This window comes from Desmodus rotundus, chromosome 2 (assembly GCF_022682495.2).
Source record: "Desmodus rotundus isolate HL8 chromosome 2, HLdesRot8A.1, whole genome shotgun sequence".
NCBI classification, from domain to species: Eukaryota; Metazoa; Chordata; class Mammalia; order Chiroptera; family Phyllostomidae; genus Desmodus; species Desmodus rotundus.
The window spans coordinates 125,702,557-125,718,095 of NC_071388.1; the positions used below are offsets into that span (position 1 = coordinate 125,702,557).

Genomic DNA, 15,539 nt, shown 5'->3' on the forward strand with positions numbered 1-15,539 from the left:
TTTCAGGGAGTAAAGCACGGTTCAGTGGGACAAGGCCATAGGCATTGGATACGTTGGGGGGAAGGTGAGATTGGAAAGGTAGCTAGGGGGACAGGAAAGGTTTTACATGCCACATTGCAAGCTTAAGTCTTTCAACTTTACATTGGGATCTGTAAACTTTTTAGGGGAAAGTCCAGATAGTAAATATTCTCATCTTTGTTAGGCCGTAAGGTCTCTGTCACAACTACTCAATTCTGACCTTGTAGTGTGGAGGGCAGCCATAGACAAGATGTAAATGCATGGGCGTGGCTGTGTTCCAATAAAAGTTCACATACAAAAACAAGCAAAGACCTGTAGTTCAGATCATGGGAATCTGGGGAAATTGTTGAATGAAGGAGGGATGTGATCAGATGGGTGGTTAGACTGAACTGTGTATGGCGACTGCTAAAAAGTTGATTCAGATACATGAAATCAATACTGATGTTGTTATTATTTCTGTCATTTTAACCACTGGTTGTAGGCAGCTGTATTACAAACATGTTCTTCTTGGCTTTTACCTAGTTCCGGCCTGAATTTTAAATTTTATTCGGTTGTGATAGGAAAATGTTATTCCTGACTTTTGAATTATTTAGAAAGTAATGAACTTTCGTTTATTTGGATTGGGAAAAACCTGGAATAGGAACATGTATTTCCCTACTTAATTGTGTGGACAGAAGGAGGCTTTTCGGCAGCCTCTACACCAGGTAGGCTGTTAAGAACTGACTTCAGTTTTCCCAGGAGTCTGCTGCCCCGCAGTAGATTGAAGCGGCCAATAAATTGAGGTGCAGAGAATTTCAAGGTACATCAAACAGGCTCATTTTAAAAAATGCATTTTAACGTAGCTCAGGGCTGTGCAGTGACTCTGCTTTCTTTCCCTATTTCTAATTTTTTAAATGACGTCCCTTTTGGCAGATCAGCAGCCAGGGACCTTTGCTTCAATTTGCAATTCTGGGGACTTAAAGTAAAGCTGTGCAGCAGAGAAGACTCACTTTTGAAACCCTGTATTTAATTGAGTGCCTCTTTCAAGTTTTCAAATGTCACCTCATGAAAACCATTATGCTTTCTGACTTTTCATCTTCTCATTTTTATTAAATTTCTGTTTCTAGGCAGAAATTCGTACGGATTTTAATATTCTCTACAGTATGATGAAAAAGCATGAAGAATTCCGGTGGATGAGACTGCGGATCCGGCGCATGGCTGATGCGTGGATCCAAGCAATCAAGTCCCTGGCAGAAAAGCAGAATCTTGAAAAGAGAAAGAGGAAGAAAGTGAGTTTGTAATTAATTCCATTCAGTTAGATGCCGGTTTTCTTTTAAAATTCGAATTTACTCAGAAACAAGACTAAAGAAATATCGTGCCTCAACGATCCTCCTTCAGGGCGAGCCTGCTGGTCTCTCTTACAGCCGCTTTTGGGTTTTCCTTTCCCCGGCTGCAGTCGTCCTGCTTCGCCAGGTGCGTCCCAGCAGAGTATCTGCCTGGAGGATTTTCCTGTGAACCGTCTGACTCTCTCTCTCTCCCTGGTGTCAGGAAACTTAATCCGCTTTCCTTTACCTGAATACGACCTTTGAGAATCTCCTGTTACATCAGCATGACAATTTCATATTTTTGGAGTTTGTCAGTTCTGGGGTTTGGGCAACTGGTGAGTTCCATTACTGCTCTGTATGGTTGGTGCTTCTGCTTACATTCTTGAAAGAGAGAGACTGTGAATTACACTTGAGCCAGTTTTTTCGAGTTCATGAGGAAGTGCCTGGAAATCCTCTAGAAAACTCCTGAGCATGGGAAATTCTGTACCCTATTAGGTAGAGACTAAGTGCCCGTGGCTTTAGATGAACTGTTCTGATGATGAGCAACTGAGCCAAGTAAACAACATGTTCCTATATCTAAAAATAAATTAAAAATATGTTTGATATTATTTCTAATTTGGTTAATTTGATATCCCCGAAAAAGAAAATACAGATGTGCTTCCAAATCCCAAGTCACAGTTTGATGGGTCAGTGCTGCTTAGGTCCCTTGAGTATATGAGACAGCAGGACCAAACATCCTGGCGCTAAGCGTCCTCTGCGGAAAAGCATGTGGTCGCAGGTCCAGATGGGCTGTCAAAAAGAAGGAAAGAGTCTTTCTGTGCAATCCTGTGCAGTAACCCCCAGGATACATAGTTAGGTGGGGAGATGGTAGGTGGAGAGTAGTAAACATTATTTTTTGAGGGCAGAGAGAATTTATCTATAAATCTATATCTATACCTCCACATGTACATACAGATGCATACATATATACACACATACAAAACCTATATTTAATGTACATATCCACTTCTTGCTCATATTTTTAAAAAATGGTTAAAATGGTAAATTTTATGTTATATAAACTTTACCACAATAAAAAAGCTCAAATAAAGGGAGAGAGGGAATAGTGTAGAGACAACAAGTATAGAGACCAGACTTCTCTGAGTATATCTTACTTTGTAGGTTTGATACTGGAATCATTTTATGGAAGTGTAAAAACTTAATTACCAATAAAAAGCAATACTTGAAAATCCAAGGAGTGTAAAACAAATCAGCCCTTTTCATACCTAATTTTATACAAATGCAAAAGAAGGACTATTTTTACTGATTTTAGAACATAGTAAATTGCACATTTTCTGATGGGATATCACAAAAGGCAAAAAAAAACCCTGCCAAAATATCTTTGAACAGCCTTGGCCCAGTGGTTCAGTTGGTTGGAGCATCATCCCGGGCACCAAAAGATTACAGGTTCAATTCCCAGTCAGGGCACACACCTAGGTTGTGGTTTTGATCTCCAATTGGGGTGGGTACGGGATTCAACCAACTGATGTTTCTCTGTCATATTTTTGTCTGTCTGTCTCTGTCTCCCTCCCCCTCTCTCTCCTCTTTCTCTCTCTAAAATCAATAATAAAATATCCTAAGGCAAGGACTAAAAACTATTTTAATAACTTTTATTAGTCATGTAGGAGGTGGTAGTGGTCATATTCTTACTCTGAAGCCACTTTGTATATTGGGATACAGGAAGTAATTATGTTAGTGTGCTTGAAAAGTGGGATTTTCAGTGTGGGAGAGAGGAAATAACAGACATCAGATGGGTAATGTTGTGTAAAGTACTGTAATCCTGAGTTTGAATTGGAAAAACCACTGTGAACTCACGATTAGCTTTATCTGTGAGGAGAAGTGCATTTTCTAGCTGTGCCCTCTGGAAAGGCCCACAGACAGTGATAACCTAGAGCACCGTTAGAGCCGGACTTTGATCTTTAAATGCCCTTTCCACCACAGCATCCGAGGTCCTTAGAAATTTGGCTGATTAGAGTCTGAGACAGGATGTACACGATGAGGATGGAACAGCTTGTCGCATTGAGAAACTGTCAAAGACTGAAGTATTTACTAGCCTTTGCTTTTTAATGTAAACTGTACTTCAGAGTGCTCAAATAGTTGACACGGGATAGTTTCTCTTTGCAGAAGTATTCCAGCTAGTAAATGCAGAAGAAATTAGAGAATATCACCACTCTGCTACCCTAATGGATTCATGCATTTAGTGATCATCAGTAGCTGCCAACATCACAAAACAAAGATTGTTCCCACCCATGGAAGGAAGTACACGGCACCACCTATGAAGTAGTATTGCCAAAAAACCTGAATATGAATTTGGTCATGTCTGTAGATCTAATTACTGATTTACCATAAATACAATCAGCAAAATCCAGAGTGTGAGAGAGACTACTGGATATACAACCTGGTTGCTTTGACAAATGAATTACAAGCCCCTCGTCACCCCTACCCGCCCCCTCCCCACAAAAGGATGATCGGGCATTACTATAGGTTAGAGGGAGCTAAGAGTCATATGAGGCAGTAACAATTTGTGCACTTTCTTTGACTTCTGACTAGAACAACTACACTTGACGAAGTGTAAGCACTAACTGGGAACTGGATAATAGCAGGAACTAATAGCTATTCTACAGGTGTTAGTAATGTTATGGTATCTTTTTAAGTGAAGATATGTTTCTTTTAGAAATACAAATTGAAATATTTACAGGTGAAAACACGGTATCTACAATTTGCTGCAAGGTACGCTAGAAGGATTAGGAGAAAATGAGGGGTGTATACTTTAACTAAGATTTGTAATGAGTTAACAATTATTAAAGTTGTGTGAGGAGTACATCAGAATTGACTTTATTGTCATGTCTGCTTTAGTATGTATTTGGAATTTTCCATGTTATGAGCATAAAAATATTCCAGCTGTGGAAAACAGCCCAGTGTCATTAAAAAATATTTTATTGTTGTGGCTTACCCTCCTTTAATTTTGAGTTTTCAAATATATCCTTCTTTTTAGAAGAAGGATTACCTGTCCATATCTCCTCCTCATAGCTGCACCAAGGGCAGTCTTTCCTCTAAACCAACAATGAAAAAAATCATTTCCTTCCTTCCTTTCTACTTTGTAGAAAAACTGCTTACCCCACATTGAGATTTCATTAGAAAGTAAACACGGCGTTAGAATTGGTTGATCACTTTTTAGTCTGTTACTGTGGAGTTTGTGCTTGGTTCATTGGGAATCAGCATGTGCCTCTTTGTTTTTTTCAGGTCCTTGTTCACCTGGGACTCCTGACGAAGGAATCCGGATTTAAGATTGCAGAGACCGCTTTCAGTGGTGGCCCTCTTGGTGAATTAGTTCAGTGGAGTGATTTAATTACATCTCTGTACTTACTGGGCCATGACATTAGGATTTCAGCTTCACTGGCTGAGCTCAAGGAGTAAGGAGATTATTTTTCAATTTTAAAATCAGAATACAAAAAAGAAATTGTAAACTCTTAAAGCCCTCTATTAGTGTGTAATTTCTTGTGGAGGAAAATGAAAGTGATAATTCACTAACCAGGAGATAAGAAGATTATTTTCAGGAGCTAAATACATACACTGTGAAAAGGATAATATGTTTTCATTGTAGCTACAGGCTCCAGAGGCTTCATAAATGAATGCCAGAAAATTCAAATTAAGGGGTTTATTCTTTGCTATTACAGGTGCTTCCAACATCTGCAGCACAAAACATTATTGACTTTTCTAATTCCCTGTCTTTTGCTGAAATTCATACCATTCCCTACTCAACATGAAGCTTTCTAAATCTTGAAACAGAGCAGGTTCCTGTTTATAATTTAATTTGGGTAGAATGAGTTTCCTGAAAGCCCTGATCCAATCCTTTTTCAATTAACCAACTTGGAGCTCGGAGTCTGCTAGCTCTACCTGGGTTTTCTCTGTCACTGAAGCTTGCGTGTAGCTGTGGCCCTCTCTCGATCTCTTTTAGATTGACACAGCTGGCTAAGCAGGAATGCTTCGAGCCCCTTCACTCCTTTAGGATAACTGCCCACTGAAATTTCCCCACCCCACAGCCAAGTTGTTGTGTTGCAATAGGTCAGATGTTGCAGAACAGACACCTTGAGTGAACGTTCTGTGTTCAACGATTATGTCCCACCTTGCTCCTACCTTACTGTTGAGGATACCGACTGCCAGAGAGGTCACCTGTGCTAAAGTCCAAGGTCCACACCTGACCAGTGGCAGTGTTGAGATGAAAGCAGTATCAGTAAGACAGTGTTGGCTTTCTTTGTTAAATGATTTCCATATGCTGAAACTGTGATAAGGGCTTTAGTTACGACAGCAGTTTCAACAATTATGATAACCACGATGGCTATTAACACAGCTCCAACTTGTTGAGCACTTACTGTGCTTCAGGTACTAAGCATTTTATATGCTTTCATCTTACTTAGTCCTTAGCACAAACCTGGAAGTAGGTGTTGTTGCTCTCTGCATTTTAAAGATGAAGAAACTGAGGTTCAAACCACAAGTGAGTTGTTTAAGGTCACATGGGGAATATGCGGGAGAGCCAGGACTTGAGCCCTATGTCTGTCTGACCCTAAGCCTGTGCTCTTGACCTCTATACTACATTGCTCCTTTCAGATCTGGATAAACCCAAGTTCTTCTGAACCCTTAATCACCACTCTGCCCATTTTGCATGCTGCCTCCTGTTGTCTCCCTCCTGCTTACTTTAAAACACACTGTGCACACCACCTATGAAGTGTGTGTATTCACGCAGTTAGCACTCATTCCTTCAGTGCTTCTTGGTATGGGATGTACAGATAGAACCAGCACGTGTTCAAGGAGATGCCAATCTTTTGATAATTACAATTAATACATTACATAATAATTACACTAATTACAGTGTGCGTAGTACTAATTGAGGTGTGGATGCTATTATGTAAGCATGTGAGGTGAAGAAACTGTGAATATTGTTCTCTGCTGTTATTTAGCACCAGAAAAGTGCCTAGCATACACTGGGTGCTCCTAACTATTTACTGAATAAATGAGTGGAAGGATGAATGAGTAGGTGGATGAATGAGTGGATGGATGAATGAGGGGGTGGGTAAACAAAGAGAATACTGTAGGAGCTCCAGGGGCAAGTGCTTTCCAGGGAGGTCAGGAATGGCATATTAGTGGTCTGTCAGGCAAAGACTTAGTTTTGTGGTCAAGAGGAAGTCTGTAGAGGTCTTTTTAAGCATTGGCGGTAGGGACAGATGTCTCTTATTTAGGAAGATAATTGTGGAAGAGCATAGAGCAGGGGATCCCAACCATGCCTGTACATTAGTACCTCCTGGGGATCTTTCGACTCCCACAGCCCAGACCATATGTCAGACTAATTAAGTCACCACCTTTGGGGATAGGAAACAGCATAAGTGTCTTCTTCAGATTATTCCAATATACAGATAAGTTCAGGAACCATTGAATATCAGGTGGACCAGGAGTTGGGAAAAATGGCTCAGCAGGCCAAGTCTAGTCCTGCATGTTTTTGTGATGAGTTCCTTGGGAGCCGCGCCCATTGCCCGTGTGTTGTCTGACTGCTTTCGGTCTACAACGACGGAGTCGATTAGTCGCTACAGAGAAAATGTGGCCTTTAAAGACAAAAGTATTTACTATCTGATCATTCACCCTGCCCCCCGCTAACAACCCCCTCAAATTCTTGGGAAGAAATTGCTTCTAGAGGCCAGAACCGAGGAGCAATGTGCTCAAAGCAGTGTCAGTTTGGAGCTAGAGGGCCGAGGCCTGTGTATGGCTCTCATCCTCTGAAGAGGCATGTCCACCCGTAACTCGGTGAAGGGCTGTTGTGGGGTGTGAGCAGGGATGAACGGCCTCAGTGCCGACCACTTCTAGGAGAATGGAAGTACCCTTAGCAGCGTACTCCCACATGTGAAGTTGGTGTACAGTCAGGTGTGTTGGCTCTCAGGGTACAAGTGTGGGTTTGTGTGGATGGCTGGGCGGAAAAGGGATAATGGAAAAGAATAAACCATAGTGCCAGTCCATCATATAGTCTAATCAGAAGGAACAACTTGACGTAAGAGAAAAAACTAGGAAACAGCACAGGCACTATAAAAAGAAGTTTATACTACATAGGCTAGAAATAGTAGAGGTCAGAAATGGGTCAATAAGGGCTGGAGTAATAAGAAACTAAGTCACTGAGTATCTAGCGTTCATTGGGCACTTCCTATTCAGTACCTCATTTAACCACTGAAGAATCCCTGGGAGGTCGCTATCCAATCTGGTCTGGGGGTGTTTTTGTTGTTGTTGTTTGAGGAAAGAATTTGAGGTTAAGTAACTTATCTAAGATCTCACAGCTGCTGGATAGGGGAGAAGTTCAGACGCATCTCTTCCCGGGTTTCAAAAGTGCTGTCTGTACACCATCATTTGCTCTTGCAAGAGCCAAAGTCAGGACTCTGGGTGGGCCTGGGTGGGCCTGGATGGGTGGAAGAATTTGGATAAGCAGTGACTTGGGAAGAGCAGTGCCATTTTCCCCGTATGGATTATCGGATGTTTATTTGCCTGTTAAAGTTGTTAAGTATGGTACCTTGAAGTAAACTGCTTCTTTTTTCCTCTCTTCTGCCCTTTCCCTAGAATAATGAAGAAGGTTGTGGGAAACCGGTCTGGCTGCCCAACTGTAGGAGACAGAATTGTTGAGCTCATTTATATCGACATTGTAGGACTTGCTCAATTCAAGAAAACTCTCGGACCCTCCTGGGTGCATTACCAGTAAGTGCTACACGCAGGTCTTAAGTTTGTAGAGCTTTCATCTTCTTTTTTTTTAAACAAACAGTTGAATGGTTGTAGGTAGAAAAAAGCTGATCAAATATCTTTTGAACTGTGTGGAGTATTTTTCTCATTTCTGAATCGAAACTCAGATTCTCTACAGCGACTTCTTACTTTCAAGGGCTATTCATTATTTTCATTGATTTCTTTTAAGAATAGAAAACAAATGTTCAACCTCCTTTTTACCTTCCCTAATACCTCTCTCAGTATGCCTACAACAATTCCATCTATTTAATCAAACAACGATTTTGATAAATTATGGACAGTGTCATTTCTTGTGTCTCTTAGGTTTGAGATAATGGCTCATTTCTCTCCGCCTTTCCCCCAGCAGTATTCTTGGAAGAGAAGGCTTGTCTGAATGCTGGGGTCTTGCACTTTTTACGATAAGCCTCATGCTTAGTATGACTTGAATGCGTGTGCTACCCTGTTCACAGTCTTTACTAGTTAGTAGAAGAGCTCGGTGTTCCCCTTGCTGTGGGTGTGGGGCATGATTTAGTATTTGAAAAATTATTGTCAGTGGAATTCAGGCTCTTCCACGACATCACAAGGAAAGCGTTCCAAGGACCCATGCACGGGAGATTGTGATGTGGCAAGGTTTATTCGGGTGGAAATAGAAGCTGCCCCATGGGTTTCCAGTGTCCCATCTGCCTGTCCTGCCATGGAAAAAGTCCAGCCTTGTCTTCAGCAAGGCCAAGACAAAAGCCAGTGTCCAGCGTTTTTGCTTCATATTAAAGCTTAGTCCTTCGGAATCCACGCAGTCAGCTGAGGGCATCCCAGGAGCTTGCTAGACCCACATGGTCCCGTGCTCCTGGGTGAGAGAGCGCACAAACAGACAGGGTGAGTGTGGGTCACGAACAAGAGCGAGTGAGTGCGCGCAAGTGCTTCTTTGTTCCCCTGGGGTTATGTTCAGGAGATTTTTCAAAATAACCAACCAACTTCCCAAGCTTTGTGGGGGCTTTTGATAGGTCCACTGTTAGACTGACAAACTGTTAGTCCACTGTTAGACTGATAGTTAGACTGACAAACCTTTGTGGTCAGGTACCTCCCCCTGAGCGCCCTCCTAGAGCAGTCTGGTACCAGAGGGGGAAGGGAGGAATGTTAATCCCCTGGGCGGAGCAAAGCTTTGATCCCCTGGGATGTGAAGCTAGCAGGCTAATGCTCCCAGTTTATATTAAGCTCAATGTCTAATTTCCTTTGCTCTCTTTCTCATTAATAACTGGTTAACTACCTAGGTAATAAAACGATTTTGCATGATATGCAGCATAACACTAAATGACATTGAATTACATAATGAAGTTTATTAATTTCTCAGTTTTCTTTCAGTCTTTCTGAGAAAGGCTTGGTTTGATGTCACCGTCTCTCCAGCTCTGCCTTTCACACTGCATGCATTTTGAACAAAGTGAGGGTTCCGTGCATCCTGGCCTTCAGCAGGCAAACGGAACATGCTCTTTCGTTGTCTTCCATTGTAGTTGATACTGGCTTTTACTTATGGTCTGTAAAAGTTTCCAGTACATTTTAAAAAGTGAATAAATTTAAATAAATATTATGTTTATTTAATAGTGTCAGCATTGCTTGAATTTGGGTAAAAAACTTGATGTTAATACCACCTTTATCAAGAATAGTAAATGTTGATCTGTAATTTAAGCCAACTTCCTAAAAGAACACTCTGAAAATCTTTCCATTAGAATGATTTGGAAACCCCTCCACGTGTTTCTTTTCTGTTGATACTTGGTAAAGAGATGATTTCATGTGTTCTTTTAACTTCACCAGTAAATGAGTCCTTAATGGCCTGAAGTAGATTTCTTCACTTCAGGGTAGTTTATAGTTTAATACTATTAACTTTCACTTCCAAGGTTACACCACATTGGTGGTCCTTCAGAATTGGAAGCAATGAAACTGCAAAATACTGAGATTCGTCTCAAACAACACGGGGGAAAACGCCGAGTCCCAGAATTTCCTGCCGTAGCAATGATTCTCTCCCTGGGCAGTGAGACGCTCCCAGGCAGAGGGAAGGGGCTGCTTGAGGAGCGACTCTGTGCTTTTCGTTGCCTTTGGATACAGTCTCATAAAATAGCAAAATAAAAATTTGGTTTGGGCCTGGATAGCACCCTACCTTCTGCATCAGGTTTTTCCTGGTTTGGGTTTGCTGTTTTCTTGAAAGCGTTGTGAATCCCAGGCCATCACATTTGTTCTCAGTTACGTGGAAATAACAATCTCTGTTCTTGGTCAGTGAGCCATGTAAGTAAACAAATTTTTTTTTTCTTTTTAGCTACAGCATTAAAAATGAAAGAAAGGCGTTGTTGTTGTGTTCTGGCATTTTGCAAATGGCAGGCATCTGATAAATGTGCAATGGGAACTGGCCAGAGTGGGCAACCCTGGACTCACATATCCTCACCATTAAGAGGGGGCTGTTTGGATGGGAAAATACTCTCAGTGGAAGTATTTAGGTCAATGAAAAAGGACAATTTCATTATTAAAGTGGTCACTGTTGAGTGGCATTGGCTTCTTGTTGGATGAAAAGACGCCATCGTAGGGGTTTAGGGCAGAGTGTCATGTTTATCCCTCCTTGCTTTCCTAAGTCATCCATGTTAATGGTGTCGGTGAGAGTGGCTGGCAGGAAGTCTGATGGTGTGTTAGCCCTGCGGTCTTTGTGGTGTGAAGCTAAGCTTTCATCAGAAGGCCAAGCAGGTTTTGTAAAAAGTTTCTTGCCCGTTTCTTTGCTTTTTGAAGATTAGAAATTGTCAGGGCTGTCTGTATTCATCTCGGTTGATGGTAGATGGTGTGAATTCCATTAAATGTGAAATTATCTTCTGATTTTTCATTTAGGGGCAAACCCTTGAGTCATGTTGATCTTGGAAAACGTTGATCTTTGTAAATTCTTTCCAATTTATGTAGGGACCCAGAAAACTCAAGTATTTATTTAGTACTTATATGTCACTAGTGTACTGCTAGGTACTGCAAAACTCATACCTGTTTTGCTTCATGTGAGGCCTTTGCTGAGCATTGAGAATACACAAGACAGTGAAATGCAAACAGTCTAACATGTACTGTGTCTTACATCAAGCTCCAAATTAGAAAGTAGGTCCTGGCAAGGAGGTTATGAACATTCGTCTCATAATAGTGTGGCTCAGAGCAGAGGGAATATTCCAGGAGTCCTCTGGCCTAACTGCAGGAATCCCTGTTAGGAGGAGGCCAGCTGCTTGGGCAGCAAGGCAAGTATCTTTTTAAGTCATCAGTCTGTTTCTGATGCTCTACACACACAAAAGACATTAGAGGAAAGGCATAAATATTAACATCACAAACACAATTCCAAAATACACATATGTAGAACGGGATTGAAAAAGAAAGGCTATGTTAAGCCTCCTCCGTCCGAGAAAGAGATCAGTCTCCTGCTTCTAGTTATAAAACAAGCCCAGATAAGCTAGAAACCAGACAATTTCTAAATCAAAGCTTCAAGTGTGAGGATGTGGAATTACGAGTATCCGAGACATGGGAGCATTCATTCTGTAGCCTTCCGTTGGGAAGAAGCCCAGCATTACACGGCGAACATCCAGGCACTTTAGGAAAGTCTGGGCTTCTAGGAGTCAGGCGACTACTAGGCATCTTTACTCACTGGACTGTGTTTTAATTATCCAGACTGAAAATAACACCAGTACAACTCCAAGTCAAAAATAGAGTGACAAGCCAAAGCTAGAGAGGAATAGAGACAGTCAATTGCAAATACATGGAAGCAGCCACAGCCTCCAGGGCAAAGGATCCTTGAGACAGAGAGCCTATTTGCCCTGCTGCGCCTGCACGGAGCGCCGTGGTCCTTGGATCCTAGCTCGGTTCCTCTGGCAGGAGCTGGACCTCCCACAGCCCCACCTGGCGGTGTCCCTCCATCTCTCACGGCAAACTTCTGCAGACCTGCCACTATCATCCTTGCTGTTCCCTGAATACTGCCACCTTCCTCCGAAGAAAATATACGGGCCCCAGGCAGTTCCTTCTGCATCTTTATTTTAAAATGAAAACTGTAAGTTAAGTCATGGGAATGTTTTATTAAGAAAAGAAAAAGGAATGTTCTGAGCTGTTCAAAGAGCAGGAAAAACATGCATGGCCAGTTCCTTGCATCCCTAGCTTTCTTTCTCTTGGCATGTGGATGCCATTCTGTCCCCCTGTTGGGTGTGCAGCTGATTACATGTTCGTGGTGATACTGTGAGAAGGGTCACGTGATGATAGCATGTTCCTCAAGAGCCACACGAGGATCCCAAACAAGGAACTGCTTTCTGAGGTCAGCTTGTGTTTCGCTTGCGGTTACGGCCCGCCCCCCTTCCGACTGCCTTCCCTCTTCTCTTTTCTTCCTTGTCTGGACAAGTGATGGTGATGTCTGATGAGAAAAATCATTACACCAAATTGATGGTTTCTATTGCTCTTTCTCGGAAAACCAGTCTGGTGTTTGCATTTTTTTTTTTCTGAATCACATATTGATGTAAAAATTAAAAAGCTGAAAGAATAAACTTCCTAAGAATGAGAAAAGGAAGAAAGATACTTAAAAGTCATTGCTATCCTCTGATTCTAAAATGTGGGCTTTAATCTTTATTTACTTTGCTGCTTTATTGGTCCAATAAGAGCTGTTCAGAAGTACTATTGATACATGACAACAGAAGACGGTGATGTTTTAATTGGCCATTAATGAGCTAAATTTACATCAGTGTTTTGAGAATCAGTAATGAAATGTCACCAAAATCAATAAATTCTGTTTCAGTATTGATTCCTCTCTTCTGATTGGTCGTTCCATGTGCGCTCTAATGCAGTGGTCAGCAGGCGATTTCTGTAAAGGGCCCGACAGTAAATATTTTAGGCTTTACTGGCCATATGGTCTCCATCTCTCTCACTGCGTGAAAGCAGTCACAGGTAGTATGTGAAGAACTGGGGGTAGCTATGTTCAAGTAAAACTTGTTGAATACTGAAAATTGAATGTCATATAATTTTCACATCACAAAATATTATTTTTATTGTTTAACTATCTAAAAATGTGAAGCTCATCCTTAGCTTGAAGGCCATACAGACACGGGTAGTAGACGAGATTTGGCCGACCCTAAGGCTTTGTTCTAAGACTTCGGTGGCACAGCCAAACGAAACATCTCACTGCCTCAGGCCCTGAGAGAAAGCAGTAGTGTTCTCTTATTATCAAATACGTGAAACACCACTGCCTACTAAGCGACCTTCTAAGCTTCACCTAAAAACACATTTAAAACAGAATATGAAACATACTCTGATTAATTGATGAAAATGTTGAATGGTTGTTGAAAGAGATGAGGCGTGCCATGTGCTTTCGGCAGAGTAACACTGCCCTCTGTATCTGGTCAGGCTGCTCTCACTTCATACCACAGACTGGGGGGCTTATAAACAGCACGCATGCATTGCCCATAGCCCCGGAACCTGGAGGTCTGAGACGGGGTGCCAGCATGGTCAAGTGAGGGCTTTCTTCCAGGTCTCAGACTTCTTACGTCCTCACACAGTGGCAGGGGCTAAGGAGCAATGTGGAGTTTCCTTTGTAAGAGCGCTTTTCCCTTTCCTGAGGGCTCCACACTCGTGACCTGATGATCTCCCAACAGCCCCATCTGCTAATGCCGTCACCTTTGGGGGTTAGGATTTCAACCTTAATTTGGGGGGACACAGACCATCGATAGCAACCTCTAAAAAATGGTAGTTCTTTATTTCTTCAAGTGTTCATTAGGCACCACTGTATGCTCGGCCCTGGCTGGGGTTGTGGCAATGGACATGCACTCTGCGGTTCCAACTTCTGGAAACTTTTTATTTTACGGGTATTTGAGTGATCCTCTGTGATCAGTCAACTAATCTGAAGCAGATATATCTGCTGCGTGATCATCCAGACTCAAAAGTCACACATGCTTTTCACACAAGGGAGATGCTTGGTTGTACAACCTATTGTAAAATCTCTCAGTCCCTGTCCAGTGGCATTTCTCACTAAAAGTGTCTGTTCATTTCTGGTAGTGCCTGAAAGAGGGCCTACAGGTTTTACTTCCTGAACTTGGGGTCAAGGTTACAGTTTTACCCACAGTACATTTTTCTTTCAGATGCATGCTCCGAGTCCTGGACTCATTTGGCACCGAGCCGGAGTTTAACCACGCTAACTACGCTCAGTCTAAAGGCCACAAGACCCCCTGGGGAAAATGGAATCTGAACCCGCAGCAGTTTTACACCATGTTCCGTGAGTATTCGTGTTTCACCTCCGCTTTCCAGAACACCACTAAAGATAAGTGGGAAAAGAAATTAGACAGCCGTGCATTTTTGGTTATGATTCCCAGGGCCCTGAGCTGTAGAAATATGTGCTGTTGAACCTTAGCCTTGAGAATAACTGAATTTTTCTTAATTACAATCAAAAGGCCATGTGAGCCTTTTGTGAAAAGCCTTAGAAATGTCCTGGAGAAAAATGTTCCCATAGGAAGTATCACAAGAAACCACTGGGAAAGGGGCTTGGCCATCTTTGGACTGGCAGGCACCAAACCTGCTTCCCGCCGCGCAGATGCTGTGTAGGGTCTGCTGGATTAGTGATGAGGGTCGAGGTCGTCTGTGTCCACAAATTTTCCAAATAATTAAACCTTACTTATTTCCGCATCAAACTTTGCAAAGAAAAAAGTTAGCCTCTTTTAAATGGAACTTTTAGAAGCTCTATTTCACACATTACTGACTTCTTGAACACGAGGCCCAGAAGGAGACCTCACCTTCTCTGCTCCTGAGGCAGTGGGTGTGCTGGGCTGGTGCCCTGACAGGCCCTAGCGGCAGGCTCTCAGCATTTTTCCGTTTCTGCACTGGTTTGTGTTCCCCACTTTCACCGTCTCTTACTGCTTCTATCAGTTTACCTGCCTCTAGCCTCATTTCCTTCCTAATTAGCTGAGTACTTTGAAGCCAAATTTGTTAGTTAAGTCAATAGATCTTGGTGAAAAGGTGAAGTTCAATTTTGTAAGTGAAAGGTCACATAAGCAAAACAGTTCATTGGGATGCTCAGGGTGGAGAATTCTCATTTTCCAAAATTATCAGATGATTTTAATCAAGAGGTTTCCATCCTAGAATGAATTATCTAAGAGGTAAATCTATTTCCTTTGTATAGTTGTGACCCAAGGGACTCCTACCCTGCCTTTGCCCATGTGGTTGCCGTACCTGCTTATCTGCAGCCACCTGAAGGTGACTTTTTTCTCAGGCTCACTAAGTGTGACAGCAGACACATTGGATTAAGCCCTGGGTGTAAGGTATGAGAAGGGAGAATTAAGAAGGGTTAATTTTAACCATCAGCTCATGCTGAAATGCTGGTTTTAGCACAGAGAGATTGGTGTATGGTAAACATGATTATTATTGTTTCTGGAACCATATCATCCTGTCTGTGGGGCA

The 15,539-nt window shown here is 42.1% G+C and overlaps 1 protein-coding gene across 9 annotated transcripts in view; it reads left to right on the forward strand.

Moving 5' to 3' along the window:
- The window catches only part of MGAT5 (alpha-1,6-mannosylglycoprotein 6-beta-N-acetylglucosaminyltransferase), a 335,766-nt gene that overhangs the window by 203,202 nt on the left and 117,025 nt on the right, over positions 1-15,539 (forward strand). For all 9 annotated transcript variants that reach the window (XM_053918609.2, XM_053918606.2, XM_053918607.2 and 6 more), the window contains 4 exons: positions 1,125-1,286; positions 4,605-4,774; positions 7,956-8,090; positions 14,228-14,361. In XM_053918609.2, coding sequence (XP_053774584.1) covers positions 1,125-1,286; positions 4,605-4,774; positions 7,956-8,090; positions 14,228-14,361 — 601 coding nt within the window. The remainder of the gene's footprint in view (positions 1-1,124; positions 1,287-4,604; positions 4,775-7,955; positions 8,091-14,227; positions 14,362-15,539) is intronic.